The 19863-nt window shown below is 32.5% G+C and overlaps 2 protein-coding genes across 2 annotated transcripts in view; both read right to left on the reverse strand.

The window, feature by feature from the left end:
- The window catches only part of LOC134695780 (uncharacterized), a 36106-nt gene extending 27613 nt beyond the window's left edge, over positions 1-8493 (reverse strand). The window contains exons 1-6 of the mRNA XM_063557190.1: positions 8342-8493; positions 7281-7546; positions 4212-4328; positions 2765-2902; positions 2069-2200; positions 1319-1481 (exon numbers count right to left, since the gene is read on the reverse strand). Coding sequence (XP_063413260.1) covers positions 1319-1481; positions 2069-2200; positions 2765-2902; positions 4212-4328; positions 7281-7536 — 806 coding nt within the window. The 5' untranslated portion in view covers positions 7537-7546; positions 8342-8493. The remainder of the gene's footprint in view (positions 1-1318; positions 1482-2068; positions 2201-2764; positions 2903-4211; positions 4329-7280; positions 7547-8341) is intronic.
- A 6369-nt stretch (positions 8494-14862) lies between these two features.
- LOC134697882 (uncharacterized) lies at positions 14863-16554 on the reverse strand. Its single transcript, XM_063560169.1, has one exon. It carries the CDS (start codon positions 16552-16554, stop codon positions 14863-14865), a length of 1692 nt encoding a protein of 563 aa, XP_063416239.1.
- Between the last annotated feature and the right edge of the window lie 3309 nt (positions 16555-19863).

The raw sequence follows: 19863 nt of genomic DNA on the forward strand, positions 1-19863 counted from the left end.
GAGATAATTCTAGCAACAAAGAAATTTACCTGTATCAAGAAAAAAGAATTAAAGTTTAAAATCTATAGTTCTTTCCCCTTAATTCTTATGCCCTTTAATATTCTGTCTAAATGAATATGTTTTCTTATTTTACATATTTCAAAAGTAAAAAGAGACCTACAACTAAAATGATTCTATTAGAGTTGTTTGCTTGTCTTCATTTTGTAGAGTGTCACATAATTTGCAAAGATAACTAAAAAAAATCAACTTTTGTGATTCAAATTTAATATGAAATATAGAACATTTTTTTCAATGTCTACTTCCAAGCTCTTGAATATCGTATCAATTGAGATATATATTTATTAAACAAACATGCAGAAATCTGCATGTCAATAACTAAGTAATATGGCCTTAGGTAAACAAAGTGAAGTATGATATTCCTAAATAATCTACTTCATATTATGGGGGCACAATTACAATGCACCTGTGTGCCATGTTAAGTTTTTAAAGTAAACACAAAAATTAAAGGATGTATGTAAAATTCTAATCTTGTCCAGGTGTGGATCCAGCCATTTTAAAAAGGGGGGGTTCCTAACCTAGGACAAGTTTGTGTTTGGGGGGGATGCTTCCAACAATATCGTCCCATTCAAATACATTATTGATCGTCAAAAAAAAGGGGGTTCCAACCTGTACGAAGTGTGACGCCCGTATATGACACGGAAACAACCAGGCGTAAAAATTGTATCATATCCGGACTTAGTTATATTCACATTATAATTATTTACCATGTATGCTATTTTCCTTTTATTTCACAATTTTCATTCAATTTGATTCCATACAAAATTATTCCCCAATTACTAATTCTTCAAAAAAGCACAAAACAAGCTTTTTATCCCTGAATATATAAAGATGCCATAAGTCCAACTCTTGCAAACTAAAACCAGGAGCCAAATTTTGAAAAAAAAATCCCATGATCCTCATAACAAAGCATTATGGGTATTTTGATTTAAGCCATATCAACAGTTTTACGCCCGTAAGAAAATTTAAGCCTTGCTTATTTCAATTTACGCCAGGTTTACTGGGTTTTCTACGCCCATAAGGACTACAAATTTATGTTTCCTGCTCCCTTACGCCTGGATCTAGACATGTAACTACCACTTACGCCTGGTTTACGTCTTATTTCCAGGTGTAATATGCCTTATAATTTCGTACAGGTACCCAACACCCCCCTCCCCCTGGATCCTTAACTGCTGGCAGTATTCATCTGCCATTACATTTGTATAGTTTCTTGTGTGAACCCGACTCAGTTATGGCAGTAACAAATGTTTATTTATCTTACCTCAAACTTCTAAGTTGTTGGAGGTCCAGCCCTGGCGTATTGAGAACAGCTTCTAGTAGTGATGGCGTAAACAATATTTGTGTGATTTTATTTTTCTGTATGTATTGACTCAGTAGAGGTGGATCATAGATTGTCGTGTTAGATATGATGTACATAGTTACTCCTAAAAAGCAAAAAAAAATTACCCCCAAAAAAAACATTCATCTATTAACAAATTTCTTCCAAGTTTATAAGGAATGACAGTAATATGATTCTATCATCTATGAAGTAACACTATAGGCTTTTTCAACTAGTTTTATTGGTGGAAGAAGCTAGCATGCACAGAGACAACAGCCAGTGACCAACTTTCATCAGGAAATACTGTAAACCAACTTATTTTCGCGACTGATTTATTTTCAGGACTTTTGCCAAGTAGAAAAATAACGAGAATATAAATTGTCGTGAATATGTAAAAGTTGGATCATTCCTGCAAGTAAATTTATAAATAGGAAAATCACGAAATTGAATAGCCGCCAAATTGTTTAGAAGGCAAAAACACAAAAAGAATTATCCACGATTATAGTTTGGTTTACAGTTTGGCAATTCTATGTACCTACCTGTCACTTGTAAGATTCAAACAAATAACCTCAGTCTTGAGAGGCTGGTAATACAGCAGATGAACTAGGTAGACCCCTTAGCCACCATAGGCCCCCTCTTTTTCTCTATTTAAAATTAAAGAAACTTAAATGTGTAACTAAAAATTACAAATACCTTTTAATAATGGTCTCAGCATTTCCCAAGAGAAAAATATGTTACAGGCAACTCTTTCTCCTTCTTGAAAAGGATAAGCTTCATGTCTCCAGTGGTATGAAAATACTGCTCCCCTGTGTGGACAAATAACACCTTCAAAATATAAAATATATATAAAATATAGAATTCACTAGATTGATTGTCAGTGTTACTGATGTTAATCATTACGAGGCATTATCTGCACATGGCATACCTGTAGCCAGGGGGTTCGGACGAGCCCCCCTTAAAAACAGATAAGCACTGTTAAAGTCTGTTTAAATGTTCTGTTTGAATTGTGTCTGTTAAAAGTCGAGTTTGTGAGTCCAACAAACAAACACCCCCCCCCCCCCCCCCCCCCCCCCCTTCTTTGGAAATTCCTGGCTACGGGCCTGCGTGGTTTGAAGAAACCAAAAGACAGCAAAAACTTAATGGAAGAATAAGGAATGAATGCAATTTAAGAGCCAACTTCTAAAGCTTATGAGTTCAACACCAAAGAAATCAAATGTGTTCAATATTAAAGTAACAGCCCTTTTATTACTGTTCTAAGTCTAAATTTTGTCTGATGAATACTTTTTAAATAGTGAATTGAAGATCTAACACATTACTGTGAAATAAACACAACAATGAATAGTAAGGCTTACAATATAAAATCAATTATAAATAGTTAAACACATTTACCTTTTGGTTTTCCTGTAGTTCCAGATGAGTAAACAATATAAGCCAGATTGTCTAGGGACAATTCTGTAGGGAGAGTTACTTCCCCTGTGACAATAGATTTCTCCCATTCTTCTTCCAATACGATAATACTGTCATACCCTAAATTACAAAAATATATCAAAAGCACTGCATTTTGTATTTACAAAAGTTTACATGCTCTTTTTTTAATGTGTCTTGTTTTTAATGATCAATAAAGATGATTTTTTTATGTTTGCATCAGGAAGAAAAAATATGTCTTAATTTAAGAACAATTTTTTAAACTTAGTTGCATGCTTTTTTTTTTAACAATTATGGTAGCACATCTGATGAAAATGGACTTATATTTTTGTGCTAAATATTTTAAAATTTTAACAGCATTATACATCTTATAAGCAACCCAGCTAGACTACATGTATGAGCTTTATAATATTTTGCAGACCTGTTTATGTATATCTACAGAACATCTTATATTGACAAACTTTGATTTCACATATTAATTAAAAAGTTTTTCTTACAGTACAACTGACAAAATAACATAAAGGCTGTGTACTTTATATCAACCTTTTATAGTAATAACAGTTCTTATGAATTTGTTTTATGTCCTGGTGGAATATAATTTTTTGTAGATTTTTAAGGATAAATGTGATCTACTAAATAAAAGTTTTTTGATGAATTGTAAATACATGTATCTCTCATGCATGTTTATTTTAAGCTTGTATGCAAATTTTGTTAAAATCATGAATTTGAATGTTTACAAAAATGAAATTATGTTTTAATCAACAAAAAAATGCCATTCACTAGAATAATAAAATTGACAGTACAACAGTAATTTTGGACAGCTATGATATGTTCTTTACTATCAGTCTGCACATTTAGCAAGAGGGGAAGGGTCCTGATCCCAAAATCCTTAGCTTAAAAACATGAAATCCGTAGGTCTCAAACTTAAATAAATTTAAATCCTTACATCCCGAAATTTGAAAAAGAATTCCCAGATCTGGAAATAATCAATCCCTAAATCCCGAGCTTAAGACACCCAATCCTAGAGTCCTAAAAGAGGTCCTATTCCCCCTCTTTAGCCATTAGTCTGATACCCAAGAAACTTTTTGTTTTATTCAGACTAGTTAAAGGTTTATTTTTGAAAAACTAAACTCTTTGACAAATAAGAGGGGGGTCAACTAAGTAAAATGTTGAAATATTGGTCTTTGGCCTATTGGAAACAGTGGCGGATTCAGAAATTTTCATAAGTGGGGGCCCACTGACTGACCTTAAAGAGGGGTCCCGCTCTAGTGATTTCTTATACAAGCAACCAACTTTTTTCCCAAAAAGGGGGGCCCAGGCCCCCTGACCCCCTCCCCCCCTAAATCGGCCTCTGGGAAAAGATTTTGACGCAGACAGAGCTCTACATTTAGAATAAATATCTTAGACTTACCAGCTAAATTGTGAGCTAAATCTTTGACAGTTATAACAGCCTTTGGTTTTGCATCTTCTAGTACTGATTTTAACATCGACTGTGGGTATGCAACATCCAGGGGCAGATAAGCAGCACCTATTTGGATTAGAAATATTTGTACTGAGTGAAACGAAACATACTGGTTTGTTTTTTAATTTTATTATTCCTTGGTGACAGTGCCAGCGAAGTCATCAATTAATTATTTAGTACAAGTAATTATGACTTCTTCTAAATTTTGTGAAGAAATCACACACAGTAAAAATTAAATCAGCCTTTCAAGACACTTAATTAGATCACGGGGGGTCTCTTCCTATATAAAGGTATATACATATGTGCCGCTGGAATGGGTCCCTTTTTGGTGTCTTCAACCTATGCCAACATTTGATAAAAATATATTCAACCTATGCCTACAAACAAAATACAATAGGTGTTGTTATAACAATTATTAATTAATAAAAGGTAAAATACAGTCAGTATATTTAAGCATTAAATATTACTCTTCATAATTAGTTAGAAATTCAAAACAAAAATAAAGTAATTTGCAACATTATGTTGTAGTAAAATTGGAAATATCAAAAAAATTCTAAAAGACAAAAACCCTTGATACTAGAAAAATTGAGTTGAACTAATTTAAAATATTATTATAAATTATAGAAAAAAATAGACTAAATTTCTAGAATTTAATATTCAAATATAACAATACTTGAGAAGACTAAATTTCTAAAATCTAACACTTAAATATAACAATACATGAGAAAAAAAGAGAAAAAAGCTATTTCATTTGTGCACATTTTTAAATTTTGTTCATTATTTTGTTGTATTAGATATGAAGCATACTTCAACAAAATATACACATATAACATACTTCAGCAGAAACTTTTTTTTAAATCAAAGTAATTTTAAAATATAAAATTTAAAATAAGTTAAAAAAAAATATGATTTTTTGGTTCAACTTTCCAGTGAGACAGTGCACCATTTATTTACTTTTTTTTAGTTTATAAAAATTCAAGTTCTCCATGTTTGTTTTATTTCATTATATCAAGATGTGAGATTTATGGTTAAATTTGTGTCTCTAACTTGGAACTCCATCATCCAAATTGATAATTAGATAAATTAAAAATAATAAGATAATTTGCAAAATTAATACATAAAATGAGTAATTTTTTATAATCTCTCGTGGAGTCATTACTTTGTGACCAACATTAAAAGATGTCCAAATTAAGGACCACTTTGTAAAACCCACTTAAGATTAGAATATGCCTTTAAACTATCCTTACTCCTGAGATAGTTTTGTAAAACTGGTCATAGAGACTCAAGGATAAAGTTGAACATGACACCAGTTGATTGTACAGATGCAGCATCATATCTTATAGTGTGACTATTGAGACAATCATATTAGTGAAATTCGTTTTATTCTCTGTATGTGTTGGAATTAATAGTGAACATGTAACATAGATATTTTACAGCAGTCAGTCTTTATGAAATACACAAACTAATACCTTTGTGAAATAGATATCCTCAACACACCCAATTACCTACATTTTCACTAAAACTTGTAAAAAAAAATATATTGAGTATTCTTTAACGCTAGGTTTAAACTGGTTGTAGATTGATTAGCCCCTAATTAATTTATGTTTTTATAACACTTAATCTGTAACAAATAATTCAACCTATGCCAACATTTTTTCACACAATTTTATGACTAAATTTCAAAATGTTGGCATAGGTTGAATGAACCCCCTTTTTTTATCCGTCAAATATATCAATAGGGTGCAATTTTACCGAGGAAATATACATGTATCAATAGGTAGTAATTGACCGATTGTGATATATCAATGGGTGATAAATATATGAATGGGTTATGATTTCGCTGTGAAATATATGTATAGGTAGGGATTTCACAATTATTCAATATATGAATGGGGGGTGTTTTTAAAATCCCAGCTGCACACCTGTACCCAAAATCCCATGTTGAGACCCCCCGTGACTTAGATTAACATGATAAAGTCCCTTTTCTCTTCAACCCGAAACATCAAAACTAATAATTAGACCATTTTGGAACAGTAGTGCATCAAATTCCGAATATTTTTTTTAAATCCATTGAAAACATAAGCAGGCCGTTCACGGCTGGCTACTACCCTTTGTTCATAAGCAGCTGATTCCAGTTATTAAAAAAAAATATAACATTAATTTTTATAGGTGGATCCAGGGAACCTGTTAAAATGTGTTCAATTATAAAGATTACTATAGTATACAAAAACAAAATCCTCACTTTGGTATATACAATTGAATTGAGAGATTGTGTTCCTTGATTTATCTGAGAACTAACTAATTGTTGAATGCCGTACAGTGACCTATATTTGTTAATGTTTGTGTCTTTTTGGTCTTTTGTGGATAGTTGTCTAATTGGCAATCAATGTAACCACATCTTCCTTTTTATAAGTTAGTACATTATATAAAAAAGAAGATCTGGTTTGATTGTCAATGAGACAACTCTCCACAAGAGACCAAAATGACACATAAATTAACAACTACATTAATTTTATAGATCTCCGTACGGCCTTCAACAATGAGCAAAGCTAATGATCGCGGCCGCATAGGCAGCTATACAAGGCCCCGAAATGACAATGTAAAACGATTCAAACGAAAAAACAAACGGCCTTATTTATCTAAAAAAATGAACGAAAAAAAAACAGTAACACATTAAACAAACGACAACCACTGTCTGAATTACAGGCTCCTGACTTGGGACAGGCACATACATAGACTGTCCCTGCTATGAATAAATTTTAGTAAACCGACTTATATATATGCCCCATGATCCAAGTTCGGAAACCGTTTAATAAAGTCAGTAATGTTGGGCTAACCAATGCATCTAAAAAATTGTTTCACATTTTTGAAACAAAGTTGAACGGCCTTACAATGTGAACCAGTATAGACCGGCGTGCAAATACCAAAGATATCCTTGTCCAAAAAGTGTTGCAACCTTAAATCAATAGATCAATCATTTAATCAATTGCATAAGAAAGAAAAATGAAAACTACTTACCCGCCTTTAAGATAGCAATGTATGCCGTTGTGTATTCAATACTTTTATCCAAATAAATTCCAACACACGCATTGGGTGTAACGCCATTGTCAACTAAATGCTTTCCAAGTTTGTCCGAATTTTCATCCAAATTTATGAATTTTATATCTTTCCCGCTTTCTTCAACAACAGCAACGTTTTCCGGAGTTGCCTTTGCCTGCCTGGAAAACATTTGATGAAGCAATCCTTGTTCCGTGTAGGTGGTTCCCGTGCTCATTTTGCCGCTCCTAAAAAGAAAAAAACTAAATGCATTTTTTTTTTAATATGAATAAAATCATATTATGCGCCTGATGCAATTTTCATAGATTAACGCAATTATTCAGAAACGCTGAAAATCAATATTTGGAAAAAAGTAAAAACGATTGTAGTTTGTATTATTCTATTTTGTTAATTTATGTGGGAAATTTTATAGCTAAATATAGTATACAATATTGCATTGGGTTTGCTCATTATCAATTGAAGGTCGTACAGTGCCCTTAAGTTGTTTACATGATTGGTCATCCTAATTATTTGGTTTCAGGTTTATATAGTGGTCTAAATAACATTTTTATCACATTTCCTTATGTTTGCAAACATATGAATGAATGAATGAATGAAGGAAGGAAGGAAGGAAGGAAGGAAGGAAGGAAATGAATGAATGAATGAATGAATGAATGAATGGAATTAATTGAATCAATGGAATCAATGGAATCAATGGAATCAATCAATATCAATCAATGAACGAATCAATCAATCAATCAATCAATCAATCTATCAATCAACATGAATGAAAGAAGGAAGAAGTTCGAGGATAGAAGGAAGGAAAGTAGAAATCAAGGAATGAAGGAACGAAGAAAGCAATGAATTAATGAATGAAGGAAGGAAGGAGGAAAGGGGTGTTATGCAATCGAACGAATAAAGGAAGAATGAATGAATGAACGAACGAACGAACGAACACTGAAATCAAATGATATTTCTTGAGTAAACGAACAGAAATTTGAATGAATGAATGAATATATAATTCATTAATTATTGATACTTACTGAATGTTAAAGCTTTCTGTGTCAATGAAAGGTCCACACACAATGTTTTGCTAGGCGAAGAGTGCGTCTAAATATAAAGCGTATTTATAATAACAAAGACTGATCCTCATTAAGCGATATCAAAGATTAATACCAAACAATTATAAGACAAATGAACTTCATCTATATCTCATCTCGGTTATCAAATTAAACTTTATACTTATTTCATAATAATGACTGGATTATACTGGATTTGATGTTATTTTCTGATTTTAACTTATATTATCACTTTACAAAGTCCAAAATACTTATATAATGACAACACATTATGCACTTTACAAGTGTATGTTTTTGGTAATTATAAAGCTCGTGTTTTAGGTTACAGGGCGGTTATCACTAGTTGTAAAACAATCACGTATAGCGACAGGATTTTTTTTAAAGGACCAAGCAAAGTTTAAGGGGGTATAGTTCCCCACCATACACTTTTTTTTTAAAAAATTTTCGGATTTAAAGTACCAGGTTTCTGTCTGTACATGTAGAATTTAAACTAAAATTTTAAATAAAAAAAATTTATATAAATTTTTTGTCTGAAAATATAAGGGGGGGGGGGGGGTTAATATCTCTTTATCTTAAAAGAACTCTCATCGCTTGTTCAATGAATTACTAGTATACATTAATGTATTTGTGCGATTGCGAAGATATAAACATATACATTATATCTATGTAAATTTGAGTGATGACGAATGTGTTTGGGTTTTTATATTTATAATAAAATGTTGAATTTATTCAGATGTTTTGTGCTACGCCCCACCACTTACCCGAATGAACACGTCATTCATATCCAAGAAAACAATGAGAGTAAAATGATATGTTGGCTATACCATGTGTACATCAATGAGACAACCTCCTTGTTAAGAACACAAGAATATACGAGATACAAAGAATATCGGACATCCCCGATAGATATTTTGTGTACAGTAGGTCAAGATATATGTCAAGCTATCACATCTGTGGTGGGGTTCTATTTTTCTATGTTGCTATTTGTTTTCTTTTGTCTATCTGTTTATCTTTTTCGTTTTTAGCCATGGAGTTTTTAGTTCTTTAGGTTTATGAGTTGGAATGTCCCTCTTGTATATTTAACCCCTCTTTACTCGTGTTACTAACTCTCTCAAAACAATTATGAGAAACCACTTTCAAACAAACACAGATTTGAAACACAAACGAATCTGTGATGTAGTTTCGCTCGTTTTCCGACACTGACAGTTTTTATAAGGTACATAAATGAACGCACAATGATAAAGGCCGGAACAGAACAGAAAAAAAAACACTGATTGATATACAATACCGTTATAATACAAATACACGTAGATAACAACGATACTTTCTTTTCGAAGGCATATGTTGAGTTTAAATTAAATTTTGTTATTGATCGTTTTCGATTTCGTTATATAATTGTACTTCGGCAGACAGGAATGGATCACCTTTCTGGAGTAATTATGAGTTTTGCTATTGCGAATGGTACTGTCTGTTTTTTATTCAACTTGTAGTTTTGAATCTTTTCTCCCTTTTTACCTGCATAGTTGACAGCTAACCCTTTTTGCACTCTCTGTTAAACGTTTGTTCTTTATCATTCAGTTCAAATCGATACCCTTCTTGGTATTAGGTGTACAATGTATATGGAACTTGTTTCTTGGTGTGTCCGTGTGTGCAAATCGATTAAATAGAATTAGATCGTTGTGCACGGTAAAGGGATTTTAAAATTTAATAAGATATTTTTCATGGACATGCTTAGTTCAATAGACATATGCTTCAACTAGCTAAAATTTTTGTACTTCGAGTTTTTTGTGTCTTCATGTTAGCTATCGCTTCATCCAAATCTAGTCAAAACATTTCAAATATATGTTTACTGTTTGTTCTAATGTTGTTCTTTTTCACCACTGTATCGTGTCAGCGGGAGGGTTGGACACTTATTGACAAAGTTATCTAAAAACCCTGCATTGTTTATGTGTCTGTATCAAGTCATGCCTCTGTATTTCAGTGGTGTTCATAGGTTGCTTTCTGTCATAATTGTTTTACATTATTTTTTTTGGCGTTGGTTTTCTCGTTTGTATTGTCTCACATTTTTTCATGTCGTGCCTTTTATAGCTGACACGACGGTATGAGTTTTGTACAACATGTACAATGCTCACAGCCGTGTGGTGACATTCACATCATTAAGACTCTGTTGTCTTAATCACCACCTAATTGTTATATTGAAATAATAATACAAAAACACGTAATTTTCAAAACTTACTTCAAAAGTTATTAGATATAGGAAGATGTGGTGTGAGTGCCAATGAGAAAACTATCTATTTCTTTCTGAAAAAGTTTACCTCAGATAGAAAAAGGTTTTTAGACCCTTAAACTGGTAATAATAGCTCTTCAACTGCTTTGGTTCTTGTACATCCTTTGATTTAATTCAAATATCCGACTTTGAGCGTTCCTGATGCTTAAATTACGAATCTCATACATGCTTTGACCCAATGTATTAATAGCATACGGCATTGGCCGACTTTACGGTGGAATTATTGCAAATGAACACATCATTAATACCAGGATTAAAATTTTGCATCTACGCTACACATGCATTTAAAAAAGACCCATCAGTAATTACACTCAGATAAAAAAAAAAGGGGGTAAAAAGGCCAAATAAAGAACGAAATTCAAGAGCACAAAGAACCAAAAAGAATTTAACATGTTTAAGAGGAGTAAAATAGACACCATTTGATATATATATATAGTAACCTAGATCTGAGAACAGTATATCTTTCTAGATGTATTATTGAAAAAGACTAACATATTTCAAATAGCGTATATAACCGGCGTTTAGCATTTGCGCCAATTTTTTTTCTCATTTGCGCCAATTTTTTTACAGGTAAATTACAGGTGAATGGAAAATATAGGTATAAGAAGATGTGGTATGAGTGCAATTGAGAAAACTTTCCATCCAAGTCATGTTATTTTTCATTTATCATTATAGACCTCTTCCGGTAGCCACTTGTACAAACTTAATGACTTATCAATCATAACATGTATATACATGTAACTGTTCTCCCCTGCTCACCACGGGGAGGTGGAAGAATTTCTACAAGATACATCTGCAGACTTTTTTCTTGACCGTACCGGTAGTTCTTTAGCCTCCGTTTTTCGCACATCTGCCACATGGTTATGATCGTTCTGTGATTTGATAATATAATCCGTGTTGATTCTGGCTTTACACGAATCATGGTATATCAGTAAGATATGTTTTTTCAGGATTCAGGGCACTGACCTTCCGATAGATATGGCCCTCGATGATTAAAGAATTGACTTCTCGGCTCGTTTCAGTGTGCAATATGTCCATCATGTTACAACGAACTTCCAGAATAATATATGTATCAAAATTAACATAAAAGAACAACATTTATTAATAACTAAATTTTACCAATGGTATAGTACAGTACATGTAAATGATGTACAAGTATTAACATACTAGTACATGGAAATCTAATTAGGAGCAAATATATAATCGGCGCAAATGAAAAAATGAAATCGGCGCAAATGAAAGAATGAATATTTTCAAAATCGGCGCAAATGTCATAACATGTCACAATACGCCGGAAAGATAAGCATGTAAACGATGTTTATTTCTCGATAGACGATGTTGACCGAACTTGTTTTCGTAACCAATGTACAAATGTATAAACAAGATGGCGGTTATTATTACACAATCTAGCTCGACGTTAACAAAATGTTTTTTTCACTCCGCGTTAATCGTTAAATAATAATTAAACACAAGAAAAGTAATTTGAATGATCTTAAGAGTTTTGTACTTTATTTTTTATTAGATAGGAAATCGCATGGAGAACATATTTTTGCGCGAACCAACAGATATATTAATTCGCCAGGCCAATTCCATGACACACACATATACAATTTATGTGTGATGGTTACCAGTGTGGAAAAATGAATTCCTTATCTCAATTTAAAAAAATTATAAGGCCACACGCCATTCTTAAATGGAATTTATTGGTGTATAAACTTGGCCAAGTCACTCACAAACATATCATAATGTTTATAAGTGAATCCGTCGAGTTTGTTTTACCAATAACCAATAAATTCCTTTAAAAAGGCGTTTAACCCTTTACTAAATCTTCATAATTGGAGATAAAGAATTTATTTTTCTACAATTTCGTAATTAACCTCTATCACACATACACTGTGTATAAGAGTCATGGAATAGATCTGGCGCATGAATTTATTTGTTGGTTTACCCAATGCAACAAAAACTAGAGGCTCTCAAGAGCCTGTGTCGCTCACCTGTTACTGTATATTTACCGATGTCGGTCATCTTGGTTGGTAGGTGGGGTCATTAGACACTTTTTTAAATAGATACCATAGTGATGATTGTGGCCACATTTAGTTTAATACGGCCCATAGTTTTAGAAAAGAAGATTTTTGTACAAGTTACAAAAATGACGAAAATTTGTTCAAAATTGACTATAAAGGGCAATAACTCTTTAAGGGGTACTCTTACAATTTTTATCATGTTGACTTATTTGTAGATCCTACTTTGCTGAACAAAATTGCAGTTTACAGTTTATCTCTATCTATAATAGTATTCAAGATAATAACCAAAAACTGCAAAATTTCCTTAAAATTACCAATTTTAGGGCAGCAACCCAATAACGAGTTGTCAGATTCATCTGAAAATTTGAAAGCGAATAGATCTTATTCTGATGGACATTTAAATCTTAAAAGTTTTGCCCTAAATGTCTTAGTTTTAAAGATATAAATCAAAATCTGCATTTTACCACTATGTTCTAATTTTAGCCATGTCGGCCATTTTGTTTGGTAGGCGGTGTCATCGGACACATTTTTCAAACTATATACCACAATGATAATTATCGCCAAGTTTGCTTTAATTTGGCCATGTAGTTTCAGAGAAGAAGATTTTTGTACAAGTTACAAAAACTGACGAAAATTTGTTAAAAATTTACTATAAAGGGCTATAACTCCTTAAGGGATTGACTGACAATTTTGGTCATTTGACTTATTTGTAGGTTTTACTTTGCTGAACATTATTGCTGTTTACAGTTTATCTCTATCTATAATAGTTTTCAAGATAATAACCAAAAACTGCAAAATTTCCTTAAAATAACAAATTCAGGGGCAGCAACCTAACAACGGCTTGTCCGATTCATCTGAAAATTCTAAGGCAGATAGATCTTGACCTGATTAACAATTTTACCCCTGTCAGATTTGCTCTAAATGTTTTGGTTTCAAAGATATAAGCCAAAATATACATTTTACCCCTGTGTTCTATTTTTAGCCATGGCGACCATCTTGGTTGGATAGCCAGGTCACCGGACACATTTTTAAAACTAAATACCCCAAGGATGATTGTGGCCAAGTTTGGTTAAATTTGGCCCAGTAGTTTCAGAGGAGAAGATTTTTGTAAAAGTTTACGGACGACGGACGACGGACGCCAAGTGATGAGAAAAGCTCACTTGACCTTTCAGGTCAGGTGAGCTAATAAGTATTCTTTGAATTTTGCTTTCAGGTAAAATAAACCACAATACTATCATTCAAACAAAATTAATATTTAATGTGTATAACCTAATTCAACAATAACCTCGAAGTGGAAATAAGTCAATCCGTATTGTTTTATCATCTCCGAAAAAAAGTTCAGTCAACGTCGTCTATCGAAAAATTAAAAACTTCAAGAACTTACTACTTGAAGTCCTCTCGACCAATTATTTCCTAATATACAGATCAAATGCATCCTGGGTAATATTTTCAAAAGTGTACAACAAAACGTCCTGAGTGGTTAGAAATGTCATAAACAATGGAAATCAACCAATGACGAAACGTTATTTTCCTTTTGGGGTACGCACAATGAAATTACCCATAAATCTTTAGATTCTGAAAATGCGAAGTATTCAGACCGGTATTATTCAAACATAAATTTATCATGTTGCCGCGACGTTATCAACTTGTTTTCTTCTTTTGATCTACTCCTTTGAATGAAATTAAGAGGGATTTGTAATATTTTTTTTCTCTTTATTCGAACTTATATAAAAATAAAAGTGATGCACACTTTTAAGTTAATTATTATGAGGGGAAGACAGGGGTAAGGGAGACAGGGAGAAAGGGGTAGGAGAAAGGAGAGGAAGGCTGGAAGAAAGGAGAAAAAGTTGGAGAAAAAAATTAAATATGAAAAAATAAAATATCTCTTTTTTTTCCGGTAAATTAAAAAAAATAAAATAAGGAGAAGAGGGGTTGGAGAAAAGAGAAGAGGGATGGGAGAAGGGAGAAGGGTACCCCTGTCCTCCCCCTCTATTATGGAGGTTATACTGTGAACATTAAAGTTATTTTGAAAAACTTATAACAGTCATTCCTTACGGGTTACACTAATTCATTTTGGTCACAAATATATTTTGAAAACTTGATTATTTTTTTGTGAACAACTCTAACATAAATTTTGTCAACATTTCTTAACAGAATTGTTTACTCCTATTCTCCTATTTTAAATAAACTTTATACAGAACTGCACCTTTTTCATAATTTGTAACAAGTAACTGGTTGTTATCCCTATCATAGATCAAACCGTGTGGACATTCGATGCCATCCACGGAAGACAACAGTTGTTTTTGTTGTTTACCGTCCGAAGATATAACAACAACATTGTGAGAATAATTGCAAGCGACGTACACATTTCCATCAGTATCTGCAGTTACACCTAATGGGTAAGTTATGATCTTTCGATTCTGGAATGTCCACTGTATGTGTCCTTGGAAATCACAACAAGTTACTGAGTGATTATCTAAATGAGTGTAGTAGATCTTATCTCCACGGACAACAACGTAGGCATAATTGTTTATTTTAACTGATACAATTGTCTTTACTGATCCATCATGTTGATTCAACTCATGTATTCCTGTTTTGTTGCATAACATCAGTCTTTCTTCTGTGTACGTTATACCTGTACATGACGAGTCCAAATTGTACGTTTTCAGTACCTTTTTTGATTTTACATCAACGATTTTAATGTCATTTGAACCTGTAGACGTTACAGCAATGGTGTTGGTTTTAGAAATATATGTGATATCAAAAGGAGCGAACGGTTTTAAATCGATCTTAAAGTCAAGTAACCCGTCAGCCTTGACTACGTCAATGCTGCTTTCCATTTCATTTGCAAATGCAATTTTTCCATGTGGAAGTAATGTACACCCCGTCACCCCTGCTTCACATGAGCTTATCTTCTTTTCAAACTTAAGGAAGATATTTGCAATTGATTTGATGGTCGCTTTGGTCGCCTTCGTCTGAGCTTGCATTTCCTTCTTTTTCATGATACTGACATGACTTGGGGAGTAATCTATTCCTATTTTCCCTATGTACGGCATACTGACAGCAATTTTTTCAGTGTCAAATGTGTCTTTCATTACTAACAACACTTGACAAAGGCTCTCTTTTTCTATTAACGATCGAACGAATTCCTCATCTTTCACCATGTTGGTTTCCATTAGTTTCATAGAGAGAAAAAGTTGAACATCTGTCGCGTATTTCCTAATGTTTTCGAAGGTATTTTGATATTCTTTTATTTGACACTGCTTTTTTTCTAACGATTTCAGTACCTGTTGTATTTTTTCGTTTGCTTTCTCCACCTTTGTATATAGAGTTTGAATAAGATCGGCCTGTAGTTTATCTAAATGGTTGTTGATTTTAATCCTGGTCTGTACAATATCGTTTTCTATTCTCTTTTTTTTTTCCTGTAATGATGTCAGGTTTTCCTCCCTGTTGACACGGATTCTTTCAATATTTTCAGCTGTTTCATTCATCATTTCTTCAACCTCTTGAAACCTAGCCGAGGACTTAATGTCTTTTATGTAATCTTCTATTTCGATTAAATTTTTGCAGTTATTGTGTGTTTCGATGATACATTTCCTACAGCAAGGACTATCGTGTTTTTTGCAAAATATTTGCAAAACTTCATTGTGTTTTTCACAGTTTCTTGTGATTTCTAACACGTTTTGTGGTAACTTCTGATACTCACTAATAGGAATGACGTTATGATTCCGTGTTGCCTTGAGTAAACTATGATGTTCTTTGCAGTCCAAACAAAGTCCTTCTTCACATTCAAAACACCAGCCAGTCGATGGTTTGGAAAGGTGACGAAGACAGCACACGCCACACACTGCTGTAGAATCGGACATTATTAACCTGAAACGGAATATTAAAGATTATAACATCTTATTTAGTTGCATAACACCAATATACAAAGGTAAAGTTAAAAAGGTTAAGACAGTATTGACGTACTACCCGCATCTCCGCTCATATATGTGTACACTGCCTTTGGAAATGATTTCAAATTAACATATACATCTAGAATTTTAAAAGAGAGTCAAAAGATACCGAAGGGACATTTAAACCAATGAGTCAAAAACAGACGAAAAGACAAACAACATTACACAAAACACAACATAGAAAACTAAAGAAAGAGCAACACGAACTCAAACAAAATTGTGGATGGTCCAAGTTGCTCTAGTATGGAAGGCAGATCACGTTGCTGATGTAAGTACATACAAGGTGAAAAACCATATTCGAGAAAAGGGAGGAGGAGACTTATTATTGGGGTAACAACATTTTGAATTTATTTCTTCTTATCTTTGAAACATATATTACGTAACGGTCAACCAAATCCTGACTGTGTCTGGTAAATTGTCGACTGCTTCTATAATTCAATGAAAACTTTGTCGAATACAGTCTAACATAGTTTAAGTTTACATGCTGTTACTTATTAATTATTTCATTGCTCTGTAAGCTAAACAAAATGTGCATAGCATACATGACATACGAACAATTATGAAAAACGAATCACAGTATGATGGTGTACACAATAGAGAAAACTAGAGAGAAACAAGAATGTGTCCCCAGTACACGGATGCCGCATCTTCACTATCATTTTCTATGTTTACTTGACTGTGAAATATAAGGAAATCTCTAATTTTGCATTAAAATTAGAAAGAGCATATCATAGAGAACATGTGTACTAAGTTTCAAGTTGATTGGACTTCAACTGCATCAAAAACTTCATCGACCAAAAACTTGATCCATGGACGAACGGACGAACGAACGCACGGACGAATTGACGAACAGACGGACGCTGCAACGCACGGACAAACAGACGAACGAACAAACAGACGGATGCACAGACCAGAAAACATAATGCCCATTTATGAGGCATAAAAACAGAAATGAAGGGCCTCCATCTAGATCCTCCTGTATTGTCCCCTTAGTTTTAAATGTCTGAATTCTAGTAAAACGTGGAATATTATATATTGACTACAAATTCTGAAATTAAGGACAACATTAGTGTTATTTTTATTTTCCGAAAAATAAAAAATAATAAAAAAGTAGCTACTGACCTTAACCTTATTTGCAGCCGTTCCGCCGCTTTATTTCTTTTAAATTTCACCATACAGAATAACAATCATATGGTTTGGCTATTTGTCAAAAACATTATAATTAAAATGTAGTTTACCTAATGAACTAGTTTATGACTTGAGATTTAACCACACTGACCTCACTATCATACACATGTATCTATGCACATGTACATTTATATCTGTTCATTTCAAATATATGTGAACCTACATTGTATATAATGTAGGTGTAATCTATGAATAAAGTAGGATTCAAATCGAAATTGAAATCAAATTTTAAAAACTCGTCGGGGCTTGTATCAGTTGTTGATTATTTCCATGAGTAATATACCGTGAAAACGAAAGTAAAACTTAACATTTATGTTATTTTTATTTTCCCGACAAATCAAGAAGATAAAACACTGAAGAAATGGATTATACTCACTTTTTAATAAGATCATTAGAAATATATCCATATTTTGTACAATTCTTCGTCAGGTTATTTTTATATTTTATACTTTATATTTAAAGTCAATATAATTTTCAAAAGATGTGCACGATTGATATTTGTTTTGTCACAAAGGATTCGGCATTTTTATTCTTTGCCTGTCCTGTCCGACGACAAAAACCTTTCTACTTGTCACAGTATTGGACCGTCATTCTTTCTCGTTTAAGCTTTTGACATTTGTACTTGTTTGGAGGGAGCATATTACGTGATATACGCTTCAACAGTAGATCTTTTTTTTTCATGCTTGTAAATAAATAATGGCATATATACATTCCAGATGAAATAAATAATTTAATAATCACGTACAATAAAGTTTGTGTTTTAATATTAAATTCTATAGGGAGTCTCCCCAAATCAGCCCTTGTTGCAAGATTAGATGCATTCTTTCTAGTTCCTAGTAAAAAAATACAAAATTGTAATTTTTCAATTGGACTTTTTTCTGCAAACTTTAAATATCTACTTCTTTTCCGGAATTTAAAGCTCTGTTTTTTGCTCTAAAAATAGATATATATGTGTCTAAATATGTTACTTCACAGTTATAAAGCATAATTGGTGTTATAAGGGAATCAAAGAGATGGCATGCCACTTTGACTGGTAAATTATCCAAAGACTTTGTGTAAGCTTTCAACCCAAATAAAGCTTTTTGGGCTTTTTTGACAAGTTATTTAGTACTATGAGGCATGTTGCCATTGTATTTAATTAATAAGCCTGAATAATGAGTATTCTGATACATTATCAATGTTACTGTTTTTAAAATTTAAAAATGTTTTTTTTACTAGATTAGAGCATGTCCTATTAAATATCATAGATTTTGTCTTTTAAATATTCAATTTTATCTGCCATTTATCACAGTATCAAGCTAAATTATTGAGACTATTCTGCAGCCCTGTTTTAGTTTCTTTAAAAAATTAACAAGTCATCTGCAAAAAGCAGGCAACTTAGTTTTGAGTCTATAATCTTTAGAGGATAACACAAGTCAATTTCGAAGACCTCTGTGATGTCATTAATGAATATATTAAATAAAGAAACATATCAGTTACCATGATTTTGTATTTAATAGAAGACCCAGTGTCATCATATTGATGTTTTATAACTTTCCTACCCCCATATCATAAAGTTTGTACAAAAGAGCATCTTTCCATACAGAGTCAAATGCCTTCCTTAAATCTACAAAACAAGCATAAAATACAGTGATAAAGTTATAAGAACAATTATACAGTATTGTACATAATAAATACAATATTTAACACTTTGTCAACTACAAAAAATGTATATATGGTTTCTATATCTTTATTCTCATAAAGCTTATGCATTACATCAGTACAGAGATAACAACAATAACTATTTACAATATATACAAAACAAGGAGAGAGAATACAGAAGTCATTAACCAGAAAGACAAACACAAGTATTAATAGTTTCTATAAATAAACAAAGTTTGTTCAGGACTGGTTTTCGTGTACTCGACATTAGTTCCGAAAATTTAAATCTATTATGTCGTTGTTCAAAAAAGGAGGATAAATACTCTGTACGTTTTTTTATCGAAAAAAGTACATTCCAATATACAGTGATATTCTTCACCAATTTGTCGA

The sequence above is a fragment of the Mytilus trossulus genome, chromosome 14 (genome assembly GCF_036588685.1).
Source record: "Mytilus trossulus isolate FHL-02 chromosome 14, PNRI_Mtr1.1.1.hap1, whole genome shotgun sequence".
Lineage (NCBI taxonomy): Eukaryota > Metazoa > Mollusca > Bivalvia > Mytilida > Mytilidae > Mytilus > Mytilus trossulus.

What these genes read in the sequence shown, in the direction of transcription:
- LOC134697882 (XM_063560169.1), bottom strand. Translation starts at nt 16,554, where the DNA reads ATGTCCGATTCTACAGCAGTGTGTGGCGTGTGCTGTCTTCGTCACCTT.